At 36.5% G+C, this 24,005-nt stretch overlaps 3 protein-coding genes across 9 annotated transcripts in view; all 3 read left to right on the forward strand.

Moving 5' to 3' along the window:
• The first annotated feature begins 925 nt into the window (after positions 1–925).
• LOC100644344 lies at positions 926–4,246 on the forward strand. The gene is made up of 3 exons (XM_003400956.4): positions 926–2,586; positions 2,798–3,009; positions 3,115–4,246. The coding sequence occupies exons 1-3, from the start codon at positions 2,499–2,501 to the stop codon at positions 3,796–3,798; spliced, it is 984 nt and encodes a 327-aa protein (XP_003401004.2). The 5' UTR covers positions 926–2,498; the 3' UTR covers positions 3,799–4,246.
• Positions 4,247–4,393: 147 nt separating this feature from the next.
• On the forward strand, positions 4,394–8,539 carry LOC100645892 (myosin light chain alkali). Of its 3 annotated transcripts, XM_012316656.3 has the most exons (6): positions 4,394–4,526; positions 4,867–4,894; positions 5,826–6,134; positions 6,395–6,481; positions 6,866–6,933; positions 7,879–8,539. In XM_012316656.3, exons 1-5 carry the CDS (start codon positions 4,524–4,526, stop codon positions 6,895–6,897), a joined length of 459 nt encoding a protein of 152 aa, XP_012172046.1. In that variant the 5' UTR covers positions 4,394–4,523; the 3' UTR covers positions 6,898–6,933; positions 7,879–8,539. The 3 variants fall into 3 exon arrangements, with proteins under 3 accessions (XP_012172046.1, XP_012172045.1, XP_012172047.1); XM_012316655.3 differs by lacking the exon at positions 6,866–6,933; XM_012316657.3 differs by lacking the exons at positions 4,394–4,526; positions 4,867–4,894; positions 6,866–6,933 and adding an exon at positions 5,403–5,546.
• Positions 8,540–9,119: 580 nt separating this feature from the next.
• The window catches only part of LOC100643713 (microtubule-associated protein 4), a 34,062-nt gene continuing 19,176 nt past the window's right edge, over positions 9,120–24,005 (forward strand). For 2 of the 5 annotated variants that reach the window (XM_020866820.2, XM_020866821.2), the window contains exon 1: positions 21,596–21,739. Coding sequence is in view for 1 of the 5 variants with exons in the window: in XM_048412783.1 (XP_048268740.1) it covers positions 9,433–9,456 (24 nt within the window). In the remaining 4 variants the exon portion in view is untranslated. Of the gene's footprint in view, positions 9,457–21,592; positions 21,740–24,005 lie in introns of those variants that run through there. The other 3 variants (XM_048412783.1, XM_048412784.1, XM_020866819.2) reach the window with 3 other exon arrangements.

Consider the following 24,005-nt stretch of genomic DNA (forward strand, 5'->3'; position numbering starts at 1 on the left):
ATGCTGTAATACAATTTTCTAACGAATCATCCTCTATTAAACACGTTAGACTTCTAAACTGTTTCATATTTCTAATAGGATCGACGCGTTTGGGATGTTTTAAATGCTTTTGAGAATCGATGCAGGAGATTGTTGGGCTTTTCTCGCTATTTCCTTCGATCATATTCGATGCCATCAATTTGTCGAGTATTAAAAATTCTGAATTTAAACACGGATTGTAATTCCGTGCATTGTGTAAAACGAAACTGCGTCTATTGATAGGTTGTTTAGAACGTACGTACGTTCTCTCATCTAATTGCGAAACCAATTCTTTCTTCCTTCTCTCTATTGATTCGGGGCACTCTCGTGCCAAGTACGTCACTTCATTAGCAGACGAAGTTATGTCGTTCATGACGTTGTTTGGTTGGTTCTGTTTACTCTCTGTGCTTTGTCTGCTATTTAAAGATGTATAATTTTGCGACACCGAATCATCAATACGGGATTTCGGATGTTCATACAGAATGTCTCTTAAAACCTTCTCATCACACTCGTTAAAATTTAGCTGATCTTTGTCCGACGTTTGCCAATCGTCCGGTTTATTTCTCGGTATGGACTTTTCTTTATAGTCTACGGGATTGAAATATCTACCGTACAAAGAATTATTTGTAAAATTGGCAGTGATATCGTTTTTAATTTTATCTTTTTCCTCGAAGTTAGAGTTAATTTCTGCTTGTAGTCGATTCTTAGTCGTTGCCTTAACGACTTTTTTGATAGCCGATGACTTTTCTATTTGCGAACTTTTAACGCGATCGTGTAACTCTGTTTTACTCGTTTCTAATATTCTAGTGTTTATCGCGTTACGAGCAGAACGTGTTTCTTGAATCGTGTCATCGTGTTCGCGTTCAGCTACCATAGTTTCGATGCGTTGAGGAGCATTTATGTGGAAATTACTTTCTCGTTTCACAGTTAGACTCACCTCCCTCGAGCCATAAATTTTTCCATTATCTACTTGCTCTTTGCAAGTCGAACGATTTTCATTCCTTTGCATACTGCGGTATTTTTCAACGCGTTTCGTCCTTTGTTCTTTTTTGGGATCAATTCTCCTTATTTGTCGATAGGATCTCGGGTCATCGTCACCGCTGCTGGTTACGTCTGAAAACATTTGCGTACTTAAAAAGTAGGAGGTGTTAGGTGGTGATGTCCGCGATTCGACAGAAATATTTGGTGGTGTAGTGCAGCTTATCACTCCGCAATGTTCGCAGATTTTCATCGACGGATCGTTCGACAGAATTTCTCCCAACGTCTCGTTGCTACATCGGCGTATCAAAGATTGTAGCTTGACTATGATATCGCGAAATCGAGACATGGGTGATAAAGAATTTTTAGGAGACGATTCTTCCAACGAGTTGCAAATTTTGTAGATAGCACCCAATTCGATTAACGGGCCAACATGATCTATGTCTTTGCAAACGTGATCATTCATTTTGCCAAAAACTTTGTTTATCGATTTCTCCATATCGGAATTACACGCGTAATATCTTAAGAGCAAATCGATATCGAATGGTCTGTCCGCGTTTCTAAACGAATCTACCCTTTGTTTGGAAGATGGAAAGCTTCTGATGTTTGACTTCAAGTTCGTGGAATATGGAATGTTCCTTTGCACGTACGAATTATTATTTTGACTGTACGAATGGGTAACCTTTAAACTGTTGCATTCGTGAATTGTGCTCAGGGTTTTTATGGAATATTTGTGAGCAGCGTCGAAAGTTGGAGTTTCCGCAACAGGTTCGAAGATTCGTACTTCTATGTACTTATTTTGATCCATCTTTTATGGACACGTTCGTTTTTCGATACTAGCGGGTTGTGGTGTTATCGCTATTTTGACTCGTAAAAGATTGGTATATCCCTTTTACGTTATAGTTAATAATGCAATCCATTTTATGACGAACTTGACAAAGATTCAAGTAATATGTATGAATTTTCCTTTAAAACGTTTGATAAGCGAGTGTTTATTTATTTTTTAGTACTTTAATCCGATTCAGTTCGAAGTTGAGGTTACATCGGCAATTCTATTGTAATACAAACAGCGTTTAAAAATTTTAAAGATCAAGTCTATTGATAGATTATTAATATTGACTTATACATTTAATTTAATGAAATACTTAATTAAAAAAAGGATCATTCTATAAATTAAGCGGGCAACACCTTGCTTGTTTGATGCTAAACTGAAAATAAACGTTCAACGTCTTCTGACATTTTCCGGAACACGTGCAAACATTTCATAAGTTCACTTTAGGGTGTCGGTAACCCTGTACAGATTTCGTACTTGATTCATGTTTGAACTTATTATTAATCAATTTACCGAATAAACTTTAAACAAATAGAGAGTGAATTTTAAAAATAAAAATAAACGTACACCGCACCTAGCAAAATTCAAGTGCATACATATTTGCCATGCGTATAGAAAATCTGACGATCATTTCCGACAGCTACGATTTCAGTTCTCTGTCGAGTTGATAATGCCTCAAATTATGGTCGAAGCCTTTGCAAGAAGTTTAATCGACAAGATAATGTTGGAAGCCTTTGACGTGGTTGATACAAATGATCGTAAGCAGTTATCATCTTATACAGGCAGTATTTGATTGAATCTTATTTTATCCACTATACAGATACGATATGCGAAATGTTACTTATTACGTTTCAGTAATTGCTTTCCTTTTTGTGCTAGAATAAACGTGCTTAACTTGTAGCTCATTATTTTAGTTATTAGAAGAATTAATTTTCACAAATTGAAATTATTGAACAATAATGTTGTCAGAAAAATTACAAATGCTGGATCATCAACAAGAATCTGCTGACAATCAATCGCAGATCACACGAACAATGCTACAAATACAAGATCGTTTGAGCATAGATCGCAACGAACCGGAAACCACAGAATTAATAGAGAAGATGGTGCTTGGTTTACGTAATCTGCAAATCGGAGATTCTACTTCCGTGCCCTACCACATATCCAAATTAGAAAAACAGGTAAATAAAAATAGCGTTGTGAAAAGTGCAAATAATTTTGGGGTTGGCGATAAGAAAATAATTATTCTCTAAGTGGTTCTTTCTAATGCTCAATTCATTAAACAGGTAAAACACGTTGTACGCAACATCGAAAATATTTCACACGCAGTAGAGCCGACCAATTTTGTGGAAATGCACACGACTCAGGGTCAGGGTGATGTGCATCAAATAGTGCACGATGCTGTTATCGAAACCACAACAAATCCAACGTGCACTCGTCTGGAGAAGGAACTTGAAAACTCGAACGAAGCGACTAGAGTATCTATCAATTTACTTTACCAAATGATCGAGGAACTTGAAACGAAAATGGAAGAATCCGAGCAAAGGAAAGAAGATGTATCGGAAAATGTTAGCAAAGAAAAGATCGAGGTTTGGGAGGAAAGGGAAGAACAGTTTATAAGAAGTATCGAAAATATCGATGATCCTGATCAGAATAGCATCGATTTTGTACCCGAGAACGACGTTAGGAGCAACGTATGTGATTTTGCGTACGAAGAAATTACATCCTCGTTCGTCGGATCTTCAACGCCTTTCACGAAGAATGCCTCGTTGGAGGACGTAACAATCGAGGAAATTGCGTCCTCGGCCCTATCTGATCAAGAGGAAGGTCGTTCGTTGGAAGATAAAACGTCCAGTAAAACGAAGAAAATGACTCACAATGAAACACAATTGGAAGAGCAGAAGAGAAAGGGTATTTTAAGTAGAACGCGGAAATTATTGCGAACCATTTTTGGCCGTCGGAAGAAATGAGTCAAACGTCGACTCGACGTTCAAATTCTTTCCTCGACGGAGTTATGGAACGATCGGATGTACAACATCTAAATATCCACTTGTAAACCTAGTTTTTAAGAGAGAAATGCGCTGGTTGTTCGCGTCGAGTTGATAAAAATAACTCCCTAGTTTAGCCATCAGCTGGCCACGCGTCCGGTACAGTCTACGTACGCCGAGCTCTTACGAAGTTATACGAGACGTGAAATAAATTCCACGCGTTCCTAGGAACACCGTGGAGGAAAAGATGTATCTTAAAAATTTTATACAATACACTAACTTTTTTGGTAATTTCGTGTATCTTTGATTTATCGAACGTTTGCTTGACGTAAAAGGCGAAGATCGGTGATATTAAGGGCGCGATGGGTGTACGAGATCGAAGGCCGTCCAGTGTGTATTTTCGTTTGTCGCATGTACTATGCGTTGCAGATCTGGCAGCCATGACATACGAACGGTATCACCGAAAACCATTTATCGTAACAAGGAAGCACAGCTTCTAAACCGCGTTGTCTCTCGAACTGTTTTTGGACCGCAGCGTTGCCAATACCCTCTTCGTCCGAACCGAGCTTTCCGAGCTGGTTCTCCTTGTAATTCGCGTGATCACTGCGCCATCTACAGAAATAAAATAAATAAATTTGGTAACACCCGATACCACTTCTGGTTCACGCTCAGTTCGACTAACATCTAGCAGTACCAGACACATTACAATGGTAAGCTCTTGATTTTCTCTTCAAAGTTTCGATATACGACGAAAATTTTATCCATAAATCCATCGTTTAATTTAATTTAATTTAGTTTCCACTTTTTCATAGTATTCTTAATATTTCTTTTGACACTTTTAAAGGATATATGTTTTTAATTATTTAATAATTTAGTTATGTCGTTACTGAGGATTCCTTTAAGAGAAACTTTGCTACGATATATTTTATATCGATAGATTGCCCTTTAAAATGTTTTGTATTTTAATATAATTTTTATAAATAATAACGATAATAAATAGTGTAGCGTGATAACTTGTGAATATTTAATGATATCTTTTTTGCATTACAGGCAGACCTCAGTGCAAAGGACGTCGAAAGTGAGTAAAACATATGGAAAATACTTGGTTTTTGTGTACGTGTTTGATCTTACCTGTGCAATAGAAATAATAGGCAGGATTTTAAGGAATAGCAAACAACCAACTATAAGATACATTTTAAACTAACGGTGAACTATCGAGTGAATACCGCGAGTAATTTCATGTGCGAGGAAACGCAGGAAAAAGTGAGGGAAATTCTCTGCGAAGGGTAATTTAAAGATCGAAGAAAAATGTGTTTATGACACGGTTTTTCCAAGAATATAAAATATTGTCGTAGATTGAAGAACACGATATTCCTCGTTAAACAAGTTACGCGATAATCGATTTCTCACCACAATATAATATTATATTTAAAACGCGTTGAACTTATGGCCGCAAGGGAAACGGCATTCGGAATACGGTTCTAAGTGTAAGTAGTAAGACGGTAACTTGATGTACCGCGTGAAAAATATTACGTAATCGTTAGTATCCGGTAAAACGGAGGTGTAATCACCCCGAACGGGAAGCGCCATTTCAAAAATAGTTAGTACCGTGTTCTTATATGGCTCGGCGGGGGTAATCTGACCCACTACTACTTCCACCAGTAGGTTCTTGAATCGGTCGCTGGGTGGGAGCCGCTCAGTCTCAAAATAGAACAATATTTTTGAACCAGGTACGCACGAACAGCCACGCTTCAGCTGATATTAACCCAGATTTCACTTAGCATATACCTACGTTCTTAATTTAAAATCGACATTGACATTTTTTTAATCACGAAGCAAAATATTTTTTTCCAATAACTACCTCCTATCGAGTAAACCTACCTATCACTCTTTAAATTTCAAAAAGTCCTGTAATCCATCGAAACAAATTTTAAAATGGATACTCGGAAGAACGACCACGAGCTATACGTAATAAGATTTTCTTTGTTTTTACTTTCTTTATCAAACAGAGGCAGAATTTGCCTTTTCCATTTACGATGCCGATGGCTCGATGACTCTCGATGCCGTCAATCTTGGTGACGTACTTCGGGCCCTCAACCTGAATCCTACAAACGCCAGCATAGAGAAACTTGGAGGAACGAAAAAGAAGGGCGAGAAGTTGCTGAAGCTGGACGAATTCTTGCCGATCTACAGCCAGTGCAAAAAGGACAAGGATCAGGGATGCTACGAAGATTTTCTCGAATGTTTGAAACTATACGATAAACAGGAAAATGGAACTATGATGGCTGCTGAACTTTCACACACACTGCTTGCGCTCGGTATTACAATCATCCTAAATTTCATCATCGTCGATTAGGGAAAAATATTACTCGTAGACGTATGCAAATAGTTTAAAATCTGTATATTTCTAACGATATCAAGGAAGTTAGTAACACGAATAGAAGTTTCAAAGTATTCTACCGCTTTTCCGATCGCTTAACGTCTTTAACAAACACAAAGAGAGTAACTTCAGATTTATCTCTTATCGCAAAATTTTATTCTGCAAAATTCTATACACATATTTTGTATAATCTTTTAGGTGAGAAATTAACCGACGCGGAAGTAGAGGAAGTACTGAAGGATTGTATGGACCCAGAAGATGACGAAGGTTTCATCCCCTATGACCGTAAGTATCGACTCATTACAATGAGATATATGCATCTCGCGAAATAGAATTTGAAAAGAAGCGTGTTTTATACGAGCTGCATCAGTGAGTTACATTAATGTAGAGCATCGCTAAATTAAAGAAGAGCAGCAGCGAACAATAAAATATGCGTTTGTTTAACGATTCGTTCTACCAGTAGACGTTGATATTACAGTAGAAAATTAAAAAAAAAGATTGTCCCCTTTGTATTTTCCCATTGTACAGTGTTCAGTAGCTTAGTCCTGTAGAGTATTTTTATATAGCTGCCCAAAATGGCCAGGAAGTCAGAAGAATCGAACGATCGTTCGGGCCCCATTTCTTGTTTTCCCTACCGTTTAACATTTCCACGTGTTTTGTGTTCTACAGCATTCTTGAAGAAGATGATGGTGCTATTGTAAACAAACCAGATGTCAGTATCACAAATTTCGCCTTTCGTAAGTACACCCTGTAACGTAACATACATCTCCATGAGTTTTCTGTCTTTCCTCCTTATTCTTTCGTTTCTTCTTTGCCTCTTTTCACCTATGTATTAACACAATTTTCTGCCTCCTATTTGACTACGCACATGTCACATTTTATAGGACGCAACGAATCTACGTGGCAGGGATGCTGAAATCGATAACCCGCTTCTCGACAGCAACACGTACAAAAGCTTAAGATGTATTCATGCACGAGATCCATGACTCAAGACACTCGGTAGTGTCATTGGCGTGGATTTCAGAAAACGATGCTCAACCTCAATCGTTTTCTCAAGTTCTCGTCGATTACAAGAAGACGATTTCAAACTATATTTGACTATCGTACTGTAATTTGCCATACTATTTTATACTATGATGTGTATTACGTGTCTAAAACATTAGATATGCACAGATAGATGTAGATTTTAGGTAAATTGGATATACATAGAACGATCTAGACGTTTGATATTTATTTGTGTCACGGATTTCTGTGTATGAAAAGAAAGCACTGTTTCAATCATGCCGTTTCGTTTCGACAACATTAACTCTGTTATTAATTATCTACGCTACTTCTATCAATGAAGGCGTTCATTTATTATTTAAGTTACAGGAGCTTTCTATTAATATTAATGAACAACGAGAGATTCACAAGTGTATATATAAATCATCGCAATATATCCGGGAAATTTTACGTGCCCACAGGACATTTCGAGCTTGGATATATTGACACAAAAATTACAAAATGCGATATAGCATTTTCTGTGGCATCATGATTTTGCACATGAAATTATTCTAATACTTGTTGTATATTTTAAATGGCTCATATATGTGTATTCGGCACCAAGTTTGATTGACATAGCGGTACACTAGATCCGTATTTTCTCTAGAATAAGATGTTAATGTCGATTGTTTTGTTTCTAGCGTTCCTTCGTAGATTGTGCGAGAAAGAAAGCGAATGAAGTGGCAACGCGGCAACCATTATGCGGTATACATCCATCGGTGAACTTCACGTCAACGAGGAACATGTTCATTCTTCATACCTATCGTCTTACTCATCCCCTGTTAAAAAATCTCCTGGCGTTTAGGCGCACCACGCTTCTCATAATTCTGCACAGAACGGCGAAATACAATTCGAATCAACCTTATCGTCATTAGAATCTTTTGTAAAAAATGAAAAGAAACAACAGGACAAAATAAAACCTTTTAATATAAAATAAATTCATCAAAGGGAAAGATGACATGAAATACCAATCACGTCTGTTTGATTTGATCGAATGTAACGTTGTATAAGGTATATGTATTTATGATAAGAACGATGTATAATATCTTAATATATGCATACTAACGCTGAAACAAACCGAATGAAGAGATCGGTGTTATTTTACTTCTTATCGTATTAATTTAATAAACTATGCCCTTCGTAGAACGGGGAGTGTCAAAAGTTTCACGCAGTTGACAGTCTTCCAGGGAAGTTTGAAAAGTATTTGCCGATTTGTACATCTACGTTATATTTTCACATGTTCGGATGATATAATTATAATGTAAATAAAATCATAAAAACATGTTTTGTACAAATCCGAAACGTCTATGTTTTTATATAAATTATAGATCTATGATATCATTGAATTATCGGATTATCATTTGATTGTTATTGAAGAATCATCAAATTGGCAGCCAGCAAGTCATTTTATCTAGTACTGGTATAATTTCATTTTATTCTGAAAATTTCATGAAGCTTAGTCCAACAATTCCTATCACGTGCGCTACATCCTACCTATTTGAAAATGTTTATAATAACTTTCATAATCATCTAAAAATATCTATGATAATTTTAGTCACTTATTTCTACTACCATTTTTTCAGTTAAAATATAACATTGATTTTGAACAAAAACAAATTTGAGGGAACGGAGAAACTGTAGATTTCAGGTTTCTGTACATTTTTAACCATACGATAAACAACTGTTATCTGAATTGAGCCATGAATAAGAAACATTGTTTTCGGTGGCGAAAAAACAAGGGGTAGCGGTGTATTTGGCGGAGGGGTGAGAGCGCGACACTTGAATCGCATTCGCTGTCTGTTCGCTACGCGACACGGAGCACCTGAGAATCGTAGGAACGGCAAGAGGTTCGTAAACGCTCGGCGATTTCCGATGGTGAGGCGTGGGGCCTTCGGGTGATCCCGGAAGGCCGGCGGTCGAGCCAGTCAGTTCAAACGCGTCGCAAGTGTCGCGCGTTCCTCAACTTTCATCGTATCTCATTGAATCGCGCATCTCCTCCCGTTGTTTCTCGAGCGATTCCCGCCGCGACGCGCGTACAACGGCGTGACGAGCAGTGCGTGGAAGTCGACCACTGCGAATACCAAGAATTCTCGCCTAACCCTAAAGAGAACGACCCTCAGTATCGTTGACCGAGAAGATGACGGATGTACAAGTGAATTCGAACAACGACAACACCGCCAGCAACTTGCAGCAGAATGACGACGTCATGCAGCGAACAGGTTGGTGTTCATTATGCGCGCGATTCTCTATGTAACGCTATTTTCATGAGCCAGCTCGAACGCCGGAACACGATGAAGATCATTGGCGGAACATCAGTTTCGCCATCTTGTTGAATATATACACTGTCAGAAAATCACATTCTCTTTCATAATATTTTTAACCTGATTCACCATACACATATTCATTACTATTACTACTACTATTGTTAAAAGATTCGATTCATTCGGGAAGGAAAGCGTTCGAGAATATGGTTTATCTATTTTATGTTAAAAGGGATGTTTGTTTTTCATTGGTTAGGGGTGTGAGTTTATGGATTGTTTCAAGGGATTTGAACGATAAAGGGAAATGGGTTGCAGCGGACATGTTTACTCGAGAATTCTTCTTGTTATAGAATGACACACGATTATTATTGGTTTATGGTATAATTCGTCAGATTGATCGATCGTATTAAAGTGCCGAAAATATACTCGGTTAATTATTGTAACGTATCCAAGTGCAAAAAATATTCTAAGCAACTTCCGTAACAAAGATAATAACTAAGATTTAGATAAATCCAAAGGCAATGATAATATAACATATCTATTGGTTAAAAGATAATAAACGCTTGTTACGATAAAGTCTGTAATATTAAAACAAAATGTTTGGCTGTGATTAATATAAAAGCATGGATCAGGATGGGTAGGTTATCTTTTCTCTCGGTTTAATAAAATTTGATGCTTCGTTTTACTAAAAATCCTGTAAAAGGCATCGTTGATTTTCTCGATTATATCTACACATAACGTTGTATCTACCAACTATATCTGTAATACTAATCGCAGAATTAAGAGACACTCCAACATGCACATGTTTACTGTTGAAGACTGTACAGTGGCCTCGGTGTCCGGGGGCATTAGACTCAAAGCGATGAGAAAACCCGGCACATAATATTGAATCGTAAGACTGGGAAGTCTTTTAGATGCTGATTAATTTAATGCAGCGTGTTGTCAGGCGCCCATGCATAATTAATTCTACATCTCGTGCTCGATTTACGCGAATCAAGATAATCGTGGTCTACCATTGTTGTTCGTTGTGCAAAGCCTGTGCGAAGTCTATGCGAAGTCGCTTTAAGAGGAAACAGGCAACAAGGGGAAATCTTTCAGCGCATTATTTCAGAATGCAAATGTTTTAAAAATCGTATAACGAGAGTTTAAAGTCGCGTATCGAGGTAAATCGAAGAAAATAATGGAACGCTCATCGCGAAACATTATTAATATCTACATACAAAATTGGTAATGAGAAATGAAAAGTTTGTCATCGTGATGTTCTCTTAATGGATCTTGAAATGAATGTACATCACGCGAATGTCACGTTGCCATTCAACTCACTAAGTTAATTCGGGAAATTGTCATGACTGTGACTATTGCAAATTACTAATTTAAGCATCGTTGCATCACCACCATCAACAGGGCGAAAAAATCCACTCAGAGGAAGGCTATATCGTGTGTCAATTAGGAAATTGCCGAACGTCAATGAAATAACGATGTTTCGTGGGTGTATAATTGTGGAATTAACCGGGCTCACCTTCGATGATCAGCTTGAAACCTTAATCGAATGACCCTCTCTTGGTGTTCAAATGGAGTAACACTTTGGTCGAACTGACATCCGCAATTTGTTCCACACTTCCGGAGAACTTGCAATACGAAGAGAGCCCTACGGTTATCCCGACTGTTACTTCCAATGTCTGCGTACACAATGTTCACACACCCGTTATACTTCCAATCGACCGATTATTTTTCACGAATATACATTATTGTCATAGTCATTTCGAATATCCAATAATATAAAAAAAAATTGCCGGAACGTATGGAGTAAAAATGTTTAAAGCACGTTCGATGCGAATTAAACTTCTAAAAAAAAAAAAGAACTTCTTAACAGGTTTACAAGCGTTTAGACAATTCTTTTGCGTTGTTGGCACGCAGTTTCTTACGAACAATAGATACGGATATATAGATTTTCTCGAATAAACCTCTACAAACGATCAGACTAAAATGAATGGTTTGTTAAGTTTTACGCGCATGACTAATACGCGAGTACCTATCGTTACACGAATGCTTATCGTTACACGAGTAGGGGGCCAAGGTCCTTCTCGTTACCCATGTCCCGCTTTACGCCCTGCCGTGCATCGTAATCATTAGAACGATTTGCATCGTACTCTCCAGTGCCGAATGTTTATGCAAGGATATTATTCGTATCGATCTTAGTCATTTTTTTCTTAATTAACATGCTTCATAAATATATTACAAATGTAGGAAGAATACAACTTTGCTTCAGTAATGAAATGGAATAAAATCTGCGATTCTTAAGCAAATTGTTCTCATAAACATCAATGTCTGGAATGCATAATTGACAATTTCTTGCATTTTCAATATCGCAACAATGGTTTCCTCTAGATTTAAATGCTCTAGAACACGTATCAGATGATACCATCCGTATGCATCCCAGTAATCCGACAACAATACGTTCTTGCATATACAACTTTTAAGTCTTTAGTCTTTAAGTAGAGCTAACTATGTGAGAAAACAACAAAGTTCACACTTCATTAATCTCGACCAACAAGTCGTTAAATAACGACTGAAATTTCATCCATTCCAAGAAGCTTTGATTTCATATAAAAACAATAATATCAAGTTTGCGATAAATATTATACAAAAAATTTCTTTCTTGGAAAAAAAAACAGAGTTTTTCGCAACGCAAATACAGACCGAAACCTATCCTTTTAAAGATACACGCGCGAAACTATGAAACTTAATGGTCTATTGATCAAAGAGCCAGAAATAATAAAAAAAAATAATGTAACATCAACCTTTTGCTTGTCTTTAATAACAATTTATGTGTCAAAAAGACATTCCGTTCTAGCATTGTATTCGCCGAATACTCGGCGCGATATTTTTGATACAGAAACCTCGATTTCCATAGGTTGCAACCTTTAAAGCATTTTGGAAAATAAGAAAGAAGAAAACCTTTACAAAGGCCAATAAAATATCAATTGTATTCTTGTTGTTTGTTACCCTTGATCTCGGCGAGATATAGGCACAGGTATATCGAGTTACGAAACTGTACAAGTTGCCGATGAAAATATCGTACTAACTACTATATTGTATAGTATATAGTGTATAGTACATAGTGTCCCGCACGAAATATTGACCAAACTCTTCGCGGTGAAACGCAACCACCTGCAATTTCGTGTAATTTCATCGTGTTTGCACGTGATTAGCCGCGTTTAACTTATTAACGAGAGCAATTTCTCCGTGACCTATCGTTTAGATTTATTGAAAGTCAATGGACGATCCATTGAGAGTAGAGTTCACTGACCGGCAAAGTTCTTTGAATCTACCGACGATGAATACTCGGAAAAATGGGAGAAGCCCTCGACCCCGTCTCGTTCAAGACGCACCTACACAGCATCCGTGATTATCTACCCACTTCCAAAGCTTTGGAGGGGCTTCCTTCCTATGGAGGGTCGTATAAGCTAAAGGCATGTCGAGGCGAACTCTAATGAGCCACGCTCTGATGATTTTAGTGCAATATTAAATTTGTCCCTTTGTTACCTTTTCCTTGGATGATAACAAGCGTTAAAGCGTACCGGAAATTCGCTATAATTCCCAATAATTCGTTTGGATATTTATCGAAGAGTCGCGTGGTATACGAAACACGGTGAAGTTTCATTGGCATCGTCGCTACACGATTATCGTAATTACCTTTGAAAAGCTTTGAATTAAATTCAAAAATATATACAATATATACAAGTTTAGATAATTTTGCGAAATTTAAATTCAACATTAGAATCACATCTATTCTTAGAAACAGTGGTTACGCCAACTCACCGTTATGTAATAATTTGCGATACCTATGTGTCTCTCGCAGCACGCTGCACTATGGCCTTGATCACATCTTTTCTCGATTCGTTAAATTCTTAGGTAGTTTATCTGTAAAATCGATCAATGATCGATACTTCTTTAAAATTCTATCTCAGCTATGTATTTAAGTCAAGAAAGGAATTTTTAAAAAAATTTTGGACATTGTTTAAAACATTTTTCTTCTGGAACCATACGTATATCCTTATCGACTTCTAGCGAAAACTCGTATCGGATTAACAAGTATCAGGTTTGCAACACGTCAATTAACATCGTTATATGGTAACATGAATAGACAGCAGCATTTCGTTTGACTTGGTGGGGTTTGTTTGTAACATTAGCATTCTGCGCTTTTTCTACAATCTCCCACCAAATTGGTAATGCAACCTAAAAAGTAAAATTTCCTTAGAATTTGGCAATAAGGGAAAGCGATAGAAATTTGTATATTTCCTACTCTAACTCGTTACTTGCCAATTCACCGATATTATTGACAAATTATTGTGCAAGACCGAGTTCGATGACACCCGTCACAATGAATCGAGCGTAGCACGTATCGCGTTTTTGGTCACAGGATGTTGCGTTCGCGCGAACATCTCGTAACACTTGTCTCCGCGTTGATCTCATGTCTAAAAGTGCAACGCACTCAATCTACATAAGCCAGACGATGCAAGTGGACACGGATTTCCTTAAACGAAAGTGTGGACGGCGTGTTTGGTATCAATTTATCGCGTTGAAGCCGCATTCGGACAGGCGCCCCTTCACCGATTTGTTCCGCTTTCCGTTAAAGGCTACATCGCGAGCTGTAAACATGTCCTCGAAACGATTAAACCCGTAACCAATGGGGACCGCGAATTCAAAGATACATACGTACCCACACCCGTGCACCTGACATGTCGTTTTTACTTGTCCTGTGCAACAACCGCATACCAATAACGCCTCGATTCAGACATACCGGTGATTACGTCAGCTTTATAATTGTATCACGCAACGCAATCGGTTTTGTCGCGCGATATTGATAAACCAGTTAAGAATAAATACTCGTTTGATGTGCACCGAATGGACCGTGATGGAAGAAATAGGTTTGTTTATCTTTCGATCGCCAAGGAGAACAGGCGCCACGATTGTTTTAAAGTCGCCTTTCGATTCATTGATATTATAGCTTAATTATCAGCCCATAATATAACACGAGTCAGCTTTCCTCGGTTATATATAAATTAAGTTTATATATTACATTCCTTTGTAGATAAATTTATTTTAAGTATATTTTATTCTCTATGTACATAATTCTTATAAGTGTTACATAAAGATAAGTGTTATCAGTAAATGTGTGCTGACAAATAATAAAGAAATGAATTATAGATTTAACTCACATTCGACTAAAATTTTAAAGCTTTATACAGTATATTTACTTTTTTTCGTTTTTATTATTTTCTTTTCGGTAATACAATTCATTGAATAAATGTTTTGTGATTATCATTTTATCGAAAGCGTTGGATTAATAAGGAAGATATTTCTTTGTAAGCAGTAAACAATTCATTTTATTGGAAGTAAATTGCCAATTATTCTTCGTCTGTCCCACATCACGAGTAATTTATGAATTTAAGTCCTTTGCTTGCGTATGGTCATTAACGTATAATTCTCATCGTTGAAGTTCTAAAATGACATGTGAGGTGGACTAACTTTGCATATGATAATCGATGATGTCACATCTCGAGAATGACCAGAATTATTCACGAATGAATCTGTGATTGTCCGAGTTCCTTAACATGAAGTAGACGTATGCATAATTTTATATAACATACTTAAAAAGTGGATGACCTTTAACGTCATAATTATCGAAAATTTTAGATTCTCGACAGACATTCAGACGCACGAAAAAGTTTATATGTATTTTATCGTTATGCTGAATTGTTGTGCAGAATATAATCCCAATAAGATAATAATAAGAAGAGCGGTACGATTTTCTAAATATAAATGTAAAAATAGCAGATCTACCTTGCTTCTAGACCTCCCATTTATCTAGGCGCTATTTTTTTCTCAAATTCCTCGGTAGCTTTAAAAAAATCATAGTTTATGGGAATCTATTCCTGCTACTACCATTCTTATATTTTTACTTTATTTTCGACTATTTATTCGGGCCGACGTAGTTTAGGTTTCCCTGCATTCTTAGAAAAGTAATAAAACGATGTTTTTTACTATCAAGAATTAAACATTGATAATTTTTTTATAATTTGCACTAAAATAATAGAACGTTTCACTGTTAGTGCATAAAAGAAGTTAATGAAAATGGGTTATTGATATTTCTTTCAACCGAGAACAAACTTATATCACATTCGAGCGAACGTACCCTTCCCGTGTCTCGCGTAAAGCAGGAAGGGGCTGCGCGTACTCGTACAAAGGCAGAGTAAAGGGCGAGGGGTTGTGGCGAAAGAGGGGGAGAAGCAGAAGAGAGGGTTTGTACGAGCGCCAGACAGGAGAATCGATAATAAAACGACGCGACGTCGCACAGCATCCAAGCCCCACTAGGATGGAAGCATTTTCTTTAAACGTTTAGGATTTCTCCACTTTCATAAAGAATAATCGTACTTACATGCAGATTGTCCGTGTATCGTTGTTCTACAAAAATCTCTGTAAAAATTGTTATTTATCTTGTAAACTGTACATGTACGTAGAGATACTTACAAAGAAGATATTTTTACAAATTAAATTGTAATAAGACGAATATCACAAATTTGTTTAGCTATCGTCGCTTATTCGTTTCTCAAGTCACTCTGTTTTCCATCATGCTGCCAACCACGACTCTGTTGAACATTCACAAGTCAGTTAACTTACGTTTATTTGATCGCATCAGTACAGATCTAATGCAATTAGTTTTAATAATTAATATCGTTATTATTAATTTTAATACTGATACATATAGTATAAAAATAAATTAATAACCGATACATTAGTTCAAAAAGGTATTAGTTATTAGACTCGCTTTGTTTTAATATTTCTGTTTACCGAAGTGATACATTAGTAAGAATATTCAAGTCACGAAATATAGGTACAGTTTTACTAGTTGGAAACGAAAGGTGAAGAAGCAAAAAGAATTAATAAGTGCCAACTAACGAGTGACGCAGCTGGTGACGCGAACAATAGGAGAAAAAGCACAAATTTGCATATGTCCCTAAAGCCTAAAAGGATTGTAAACCAACAATAGAAGAAAAAAAACAATCGGCAAAAAAAATTGTAGACAGGAAACTACAGATTCTGATTAGAAATAAGCAAGTCATACTTTGTTATAAATATTTATTCGACCCTTAAATGGTTAGAAACGCGAGCATTTGGAAAATCGTTATAAATAATTCCATTCGCGGTGTCGAAAGCGATTTAATTACTTGTAACATCGTTTACGCGACACCGTTAATATCTTAATAAGATAACCGATCCTCTTTAAGTTACTTCGTACGATTGATGGGCACACCCTTGTCAATTATCATTATAGTTCTCGATGTCGAGGCGTAACTGATTGTTGGAGTAAGATCGTCAATATGCTATATCGTCTTACCGGTAATTGTACGACGTACGGCTAATGGACCAAATCGTTGTCTCAGACGTAGAATTATTTGTCGTTTAATGACCAAAAACTGGTTGCATCATTGGCATCCAGTAAAAGGAAGATCATAGGTAAAAAAGATCTTTCGCTGATCGAACAAATGAAATTCTCAAACGACTCGATGAAGTTCTTTTCAATAGTTTCAATCTTTTGCCGTTTCAGTTTTCAATTTTGTCTGCAACTGAAGCTTCTTCGAATAGGAAAGTAAAGTTTACTTCGTTTATTTTACTTCGGTTCGTCGCGTTTTAATTCTTTTTGTAAATGTTCCAATTATGCGACATTATCGGATAATGTTCTTACATTTTCGCATTAGCGAGAAGTTGAGCATTTTAAATACATAATGCTCGACAAACTCTATTGGACCATGGCGTTAAAGTCGAAGATACAATTCAAAAGGCATTAGATCGGTGGAATTTAGGCTACCTACGTAATTAGCAAAGATAACTTTTAAGTGTCGTGAATCGACCAACGCTAGGTATCTAAATGTAGATAACTCTCATGATGAAGAGGGGATAAAAGAAGGAAAGAGAAAAGGAGAGAATGCGTAGCGTCGTGTGCATCCGCTTGTTGCGTAGGCGTGTTTGTACGTAAGATCGTCAAATCTAACCACTTTAAACAAGTATCAGTCTACAATACACGCTCTAAGAATAGCATTAGTGTCACCGTTACTTTTTTCTCTGACTAATCCTCATAGATATCGTGTCTTTAATGTAACTGACGTGGTGTACAAACTGTCTCGTGCAACTACATGAAACTCGAAACGAATTTTTAAACTCGATGTACCACTTATCTATATCTAAATCGGGCAATTCCTGATTTTTATCCAATGTCGTACACGTGCAAATACTTTTGTAACGAGGAAAGCAAAGTTCACTCCTACTCGTTATACTGGAGTAAGATAAGCACGGCAAAAAAGTGAAGAGAGAAATCTGTTGAACGCGAACCTTGTTATTCTTTCGACGCGCCAAACTTTTCAAAGAGTCATGCATTGACGAACATATTCAGTACGGTGTCAATAGAATTAATGACGTATGGAATAGAGTATCTTTTTACGTAATATAAAAAAAAAGAAGATCCAGATAAGTAATTACAAAGGACAATATTTCAGTCGACTTTAATCGACGATTAGGATTCTGACGTATTACTTTGCATGATATCAGCGTCTTCCGATGTTCATTTCCGTTCGACATCTTCCGTTCATCTTGGTACCCACAGCCTAATGGCACATTGTCTCCTTTGATGAACCAATGGGTTGTATTTTGGGAAGGCGTTCATCCGGGACGAGTTGTAAAGCCGTAAGGTTACATAAATGTCACGACTCGTGCGCGTTTGTTCGTGTATTCGCATATTTGTCCGCGGTTTCCATGCATTAACGGACAAAGATCAACACCCATGTACAAATTGATGCGACACACTTACAAAAATATCTCGTACTAATATTCAAAAGTAGTTACCGTTCACGATTTCCTTAAAATTTCTAATAAATTATAACTATTACTTAGATCTCATCTAACATACCTAACCAGGTGCCTTAGCTTACCAGGTAATGAATATCAATAAGGAATACGCTAGAGCTAGAGGATGAGCTAAACTATCGATTCTTAACGATAAGAGAGAACTCCGGTTCGTGGCTCGATTCCAAAGGGGCCTTTGCAAGGCTTCCGTCGTTGTGGATTAGTAATCTTCGATTAGACGCACGACTATGAGGGGCAATACACCTTATAAATAAAATTTCATTCCCGTCCTTATTCGTCCGTAAATCAAAACCAGTAATTTTTCATTGTTTTCTTACTTGGCGATGTAATTTATATTAATTAAAAGCTTGTAACGTATTAATCGGACGAACTTTCCATGAAAAAGGTTACGTATGCATGAAATACATTCGGAATGAAATCTATCGTTGCAATTGCGTTCACGGCTTCAAATTATATTGTGCAAAAAGGAAATAAAAGTAGATTAAAATATGCATTAAACGAAAGACTGAATTTTGAATCGAAACATCATAAATCTACACTGCTTTTAAAATGCCCGCGTAAAGATATAAATCGCAAATTCTTAGAAAATAGATATAGTGTTAGAAAATTAAAAAATCAGAGAAATAAATCTACAATCGGTATTATCCCCGTCGGTACGTGAATTTAAACAATTAAGAAAGTTATCAGAACTTTTGGACACGAACATTCTTACCGGAAGATGGTTGTAACGACTAGTATCGATTTTGTGATGAACGAGTCCATTCGTGGTTATATCCATGCAAATAGCGACTGATGATATAATTTCATGTATTTGTAATAAAAATAAATAAATAAAATATGAAATAAATAGAAAGTAGGTCTACAATAGATCGGTGTGTAATAAAATATTGATCATCGCTATGAACCTCTTATAGAAAATTAGTTATATATTAAGCGAAAATTAAATATAAACTAAGTAATATATAAAAATTTTATTAGAAGTATATAGAATGGATCGTACATACAAAATGTAATTTACAAATAATCCGAAATTTTATCAATTATATATATTTTGTTCATAAACAAATGCTATAAGGTTTCGCGAGGTTGAAAGTAAACCAGCAAACCACCGAAGGTAAAAGCTGTACATGTCTAACGCAGTTAGAAGACGCTAAAACTATTTATTGCCTCGAGCAATTGTGACAAAAATGGTATTCAACAGAAATCTTAACCTGCCGCGACACTAACACATGCGTACATATGTAATACATATATCGTAATAGTCGCGCGAATAAACTGTTGTTGTTCGTGCAACGCGAAATGTACGGTTTTTATTTTTCTTTGAAAATTATTTTACCTAAAATATTGATTTTATCATATCGATATAAATATATCGGTATAAATGTTTGCCTCGCATGTATTACGTAATTATAGCTCTAAAATAATTTATAGAATTGTAATGATATTTCTTGGAAAATGTATAAGCTGAAAGATGAAGTGGCATATATTTCGGTACACTAGGAAAACAAATTCAACGATAGCAAAACTCATATAATTTAAAAAAATCAACTTACATCGATAATCAATTAACGGTTCTTTGTTTTATTTCAGGTAAGAGACGAGGTAAAAGTTTATGCCAGAGCAAAAAGTGAAGCGAAATCTCCAGCAACTGAAAACGTTTAGTAACCATGAACCCAAGAGAGTTCCTTCGAAAAGACAATATCGTCACGTATGTAACGTCTTAAAATTATATATCATTGACTCCGTTTTTATGACGTTTCTGCGATGAAACATGGCGCCTCTATGACGCCACTACGTATATTAGTTCGCTTGCTATTTGTCGATAATATCATCGCTTGGAGTGTAACACCAAGGGATTTGAAATGAATGGAACAACCGTTTCATTGAAGAAGAAGTTTGGCTGAATCTGTGCACCACTAACGATAATATGTAATTGATGATGAGGCGCGAAATAACTCGAGAACATCAACGAATGACTTGGTCAAACCAACAAATAATCAATAAAGATATTGAAACTCTGAATGTTGGAAACCGTTCTCGTGACATAAATGATATTTATCGACAACCAGATAACATTTTATTAAGTTACCAGAACTGAATTATGGATGCATAGATAAGTTTTATTACCGACTTTGCGGTATAAAAAATTCTTCCTCGCATTTTATATTTTTTACGATATTTTATATTTACGAATAAAACGAACGTTATATTTTTATAGAAGGAATTTGTCGAAATACACGAGATTCATAGCATCAATCGTTTTACACTTTCTATCCCGATCAATCTTTGAAATATTTATCCTTGTATGTGTAAAGCATTCCCGCGGACATCGGAAGAGATTGACAAATTTTTGCATGTTACTGGGAATTACTTGGAAATTTGAAATATATCACACTAACTGGGATGTCGACCGCATCAACGTAATAACAGTGGAATTAAAGTGGCTGGGTAGTAAAGGGTGCGCCACGCTTTATTCGCGCAACCAGCGTTCGATCCTTTCCTGCTTACAAGATAAATGTATATTTGCTCGTAACGAACGGGAAAAGTCACGGTAATCAGAATGAAAGCGACAGACATGTTTAACCATCTTTCATTTTCTTTTTGAGACCATGCTGTTGAGATATTATTATAAGACAAAGAGAAGACGTGTAGAAGGATTAAAACTTTTGTCAGTCAGTCATAATAAGCTTAAGATTCTGTTGAAGATACTAAAACTCTATAAACTTATCGACTTCTAGCTGATCAACCACAAAATCGCAACGACATTCTCGATTACACAATTATCGCAAGAGTTCGTTCTTTTTATCATACGTCACATTGTCTGGCTACGAATCAATCACCGATAACAGTTGCATCTTTTATGCGATTGTTCATCGATATTCGTGGAACGAAATTCCTCCGCGAGACGTCGAAAGCGTCGGCATTTCCCGGACAACAACTCGTTCCCTTGGACGCGCTGACAAAAAGCATAGTGGAAAGAAAAGTTTGGTAGCCATTGCGTGCGGAAAAAAGGAGGACTGGTGCTACATAATTTATCGATAGATTGTTTCGTAAAAGCTCAACGAAGTCGTATGTGTATGGGTGGGTTATCGAGTGAGTTGGTTAGGTGGTCTCGTCGGGTGGTTGGGCGTGAGGCGCAGGAGCAGAGCACGCCAGGACAAACGGACGGACGTGGAACGACGGACGAACGTACCTTACCGAGGAAGGACTTCCAGGTCTTTAAACGAGCTAGTTTCTCGTGAGACACTGATCGACGAACAACCTGAAGATCGCGTTCGCAATTGCTATCGTGGGTCAGCATAGATTTTCAAATCAGGTAAGAGAAATCGTTATCCAAACACGAGTAGCACCTTCGTTCGGTTCGCGAGTCTTCGATTCCAAGGATCGTGGACCCCCTTTTACGTCGTTACCAGAAAGATCGAAGATGCTAGAAAGTACAGTGTCTTTTTTTCTTTTCCTCGTATCTTGTAGGAACAGTTCGGAATTATTTAAACACGGATATCAGAATCAAGCACGAATGACATTTCGTGTGACGTGATTTCAAGTTTACTCGGTGTCGTTTCACGCAAGGGTCTAGGATCTGTGACCTGTATTCGCAGTAGATTAATCGGCGAAGAATCTTCGACTGATTTTTTCGTCATCTTTTATCTCTGCTCGTCTTTGACGAGTCAAAGTTTAAGGAAAAATTCATTTTTAAGAAATGCGCAACTTTTCGTCGTGCGAGTTCTGTAAATAAGATCTGACGTTTCAAATTTTCCTAGTGTGTCGAAATAAAACGTGATAACGTCTTGCTTCTCGCATAACGAAGCTTCGAGCGGCTCGACATTTTCAAAGAATATCGTATAACGTAGAATATTAAATTATCGAGCGTGTATTTTAACTGCTCTTTTTTCTATAAAATATTGACGAATAATTTTGTAGAAGTAGATACTTAGAGATACTGTAGATAGTAATCATCGACTTCATTTTAGCTAATGCTTATGCAATTCATAGCGCGAGTAATTCGATAATTTGTTTTTAAATGGTTTCAGTACACCGATTCAAATTATTAGTGCAATCACCCGCAATAGTAATTGGAAGCAAACATCCATAGACGTATATAATACTTGCACAATACCTAGCTACACACTTAGAAGTGCACTCTTCATCCACGTTCGTTATGACAATTATCTAATCCGAAGACTTTCAACGTGACATTCTATTTTATTACGTACGTTAAACTCGTTTGTTTCCTTTCATCTCGATATTATTGGTGAAGTACATAAAATTTTTAATATCCTTGGTATCGTAATTTTTATTTGATTCATTGTTTAGCAGTAGCGAAAGGACAATAGAATAACGAATAGCGGTATAGCGTATCGAATGCTATGTTAAATGTAATCACGAGACACTCGATGACTACACAGGAAAAACACGATGAGTCATATTTTCCATTTTTCGCAGGAGAGAAATTTTAAAGTTTGAAAATCTTAATCGATATCGCACATTATCGGGATTGCCTTCTCACTTGGTTTTGTGATTAGGTATACATTTTTTTCAAATCAATCAAACGAATCATCTTTACATTAGCTTCCTCGCCCTCTTTTCAGCAAACAAATTAATCATCTTTACATTAGTTATTCTCCTAATCTTATATAAAATTACATAGATAGATGCAAACTTTATGTATGTATTGAAATACTTCTTTTTAGCTACCAAGAAATATAGAAATTAGAAAATCGATAAAAATGGACTTGACATATTCTTCCCCTGTGATAAAATTTTAACACTTCGCTATATCAAACGGATGAAAGAATTTCTGTATAAAGTTTCTTCAAAATACGAACAAAATGTGTATTTCCGATTCGTTTCCATTAAGAATTTTCTCGATAGCCGTGGGACGATGTCGCGGAAATCGTTTGGAGCATTGTATCTATATGTGATCCGAGAATTGGAAGTGTCGGTCATCAATTGATTATATCGACTATACCAGGCATTCCGTTGGCATTTAAATCTCTTTTATTCTCAATTTTCTACAGTGACTTTCGAAAATCCAGGATATTTTACGTTAGCGTCACGAATACGACGTCTCAAATCGTTAAGTGCTGGAACCTTTGTGAAATTCCCCTTTGTTCGATAGGCGCAAGCTGACACTATCGTTTAATTCGAATTGATTCGGAACAAAAGTCAGAAATTTTAGACGTACGTCTACAATATCAGTAAAAATATTTAGTTCTTACAAGTTCAGATATAAAATTGTTGGAGAAAACGTATTTCTTCGTTTTCTAGCGATGGCAACGTCGGGAAGTAAAGTATTTGTCACTTACGTTTAACAGTAATCTGTATTATATTATTCGATATCGAATTGTGATTTATAATTTCATTGCCATAATATTTTTTAAGTCCTCAAAATGTTTCTAATTTCGATTTGTAAATCGATTCGAACACAAATCTGTTTTTAGCGTTGTTGCTATGTACACGGATTCTTCTTCTCTCTTCCCTCATTCTTTTCTAATTTTATCGAAACGTATAAATATATATTTTTGCATTGTAAACCATTGTAGAATCAGTCGATCGAAGTATGTATATATAATTCTCCATGG

Source organism: Bombus terrestris, chromosome 15 (genome assembly GCF_910591885.1).
Source record: "Bombus terrestris chromosome 15, iyBomTerr1.2, whole genome shotgun sequence".
Classification (NCBI taxonomy): domain Eukaryota; kingdom Metazoa; phylum Arthropoda; class Insecta; order Hymenoptera; family Apidae; genus Bombus; species Bombus terrestris.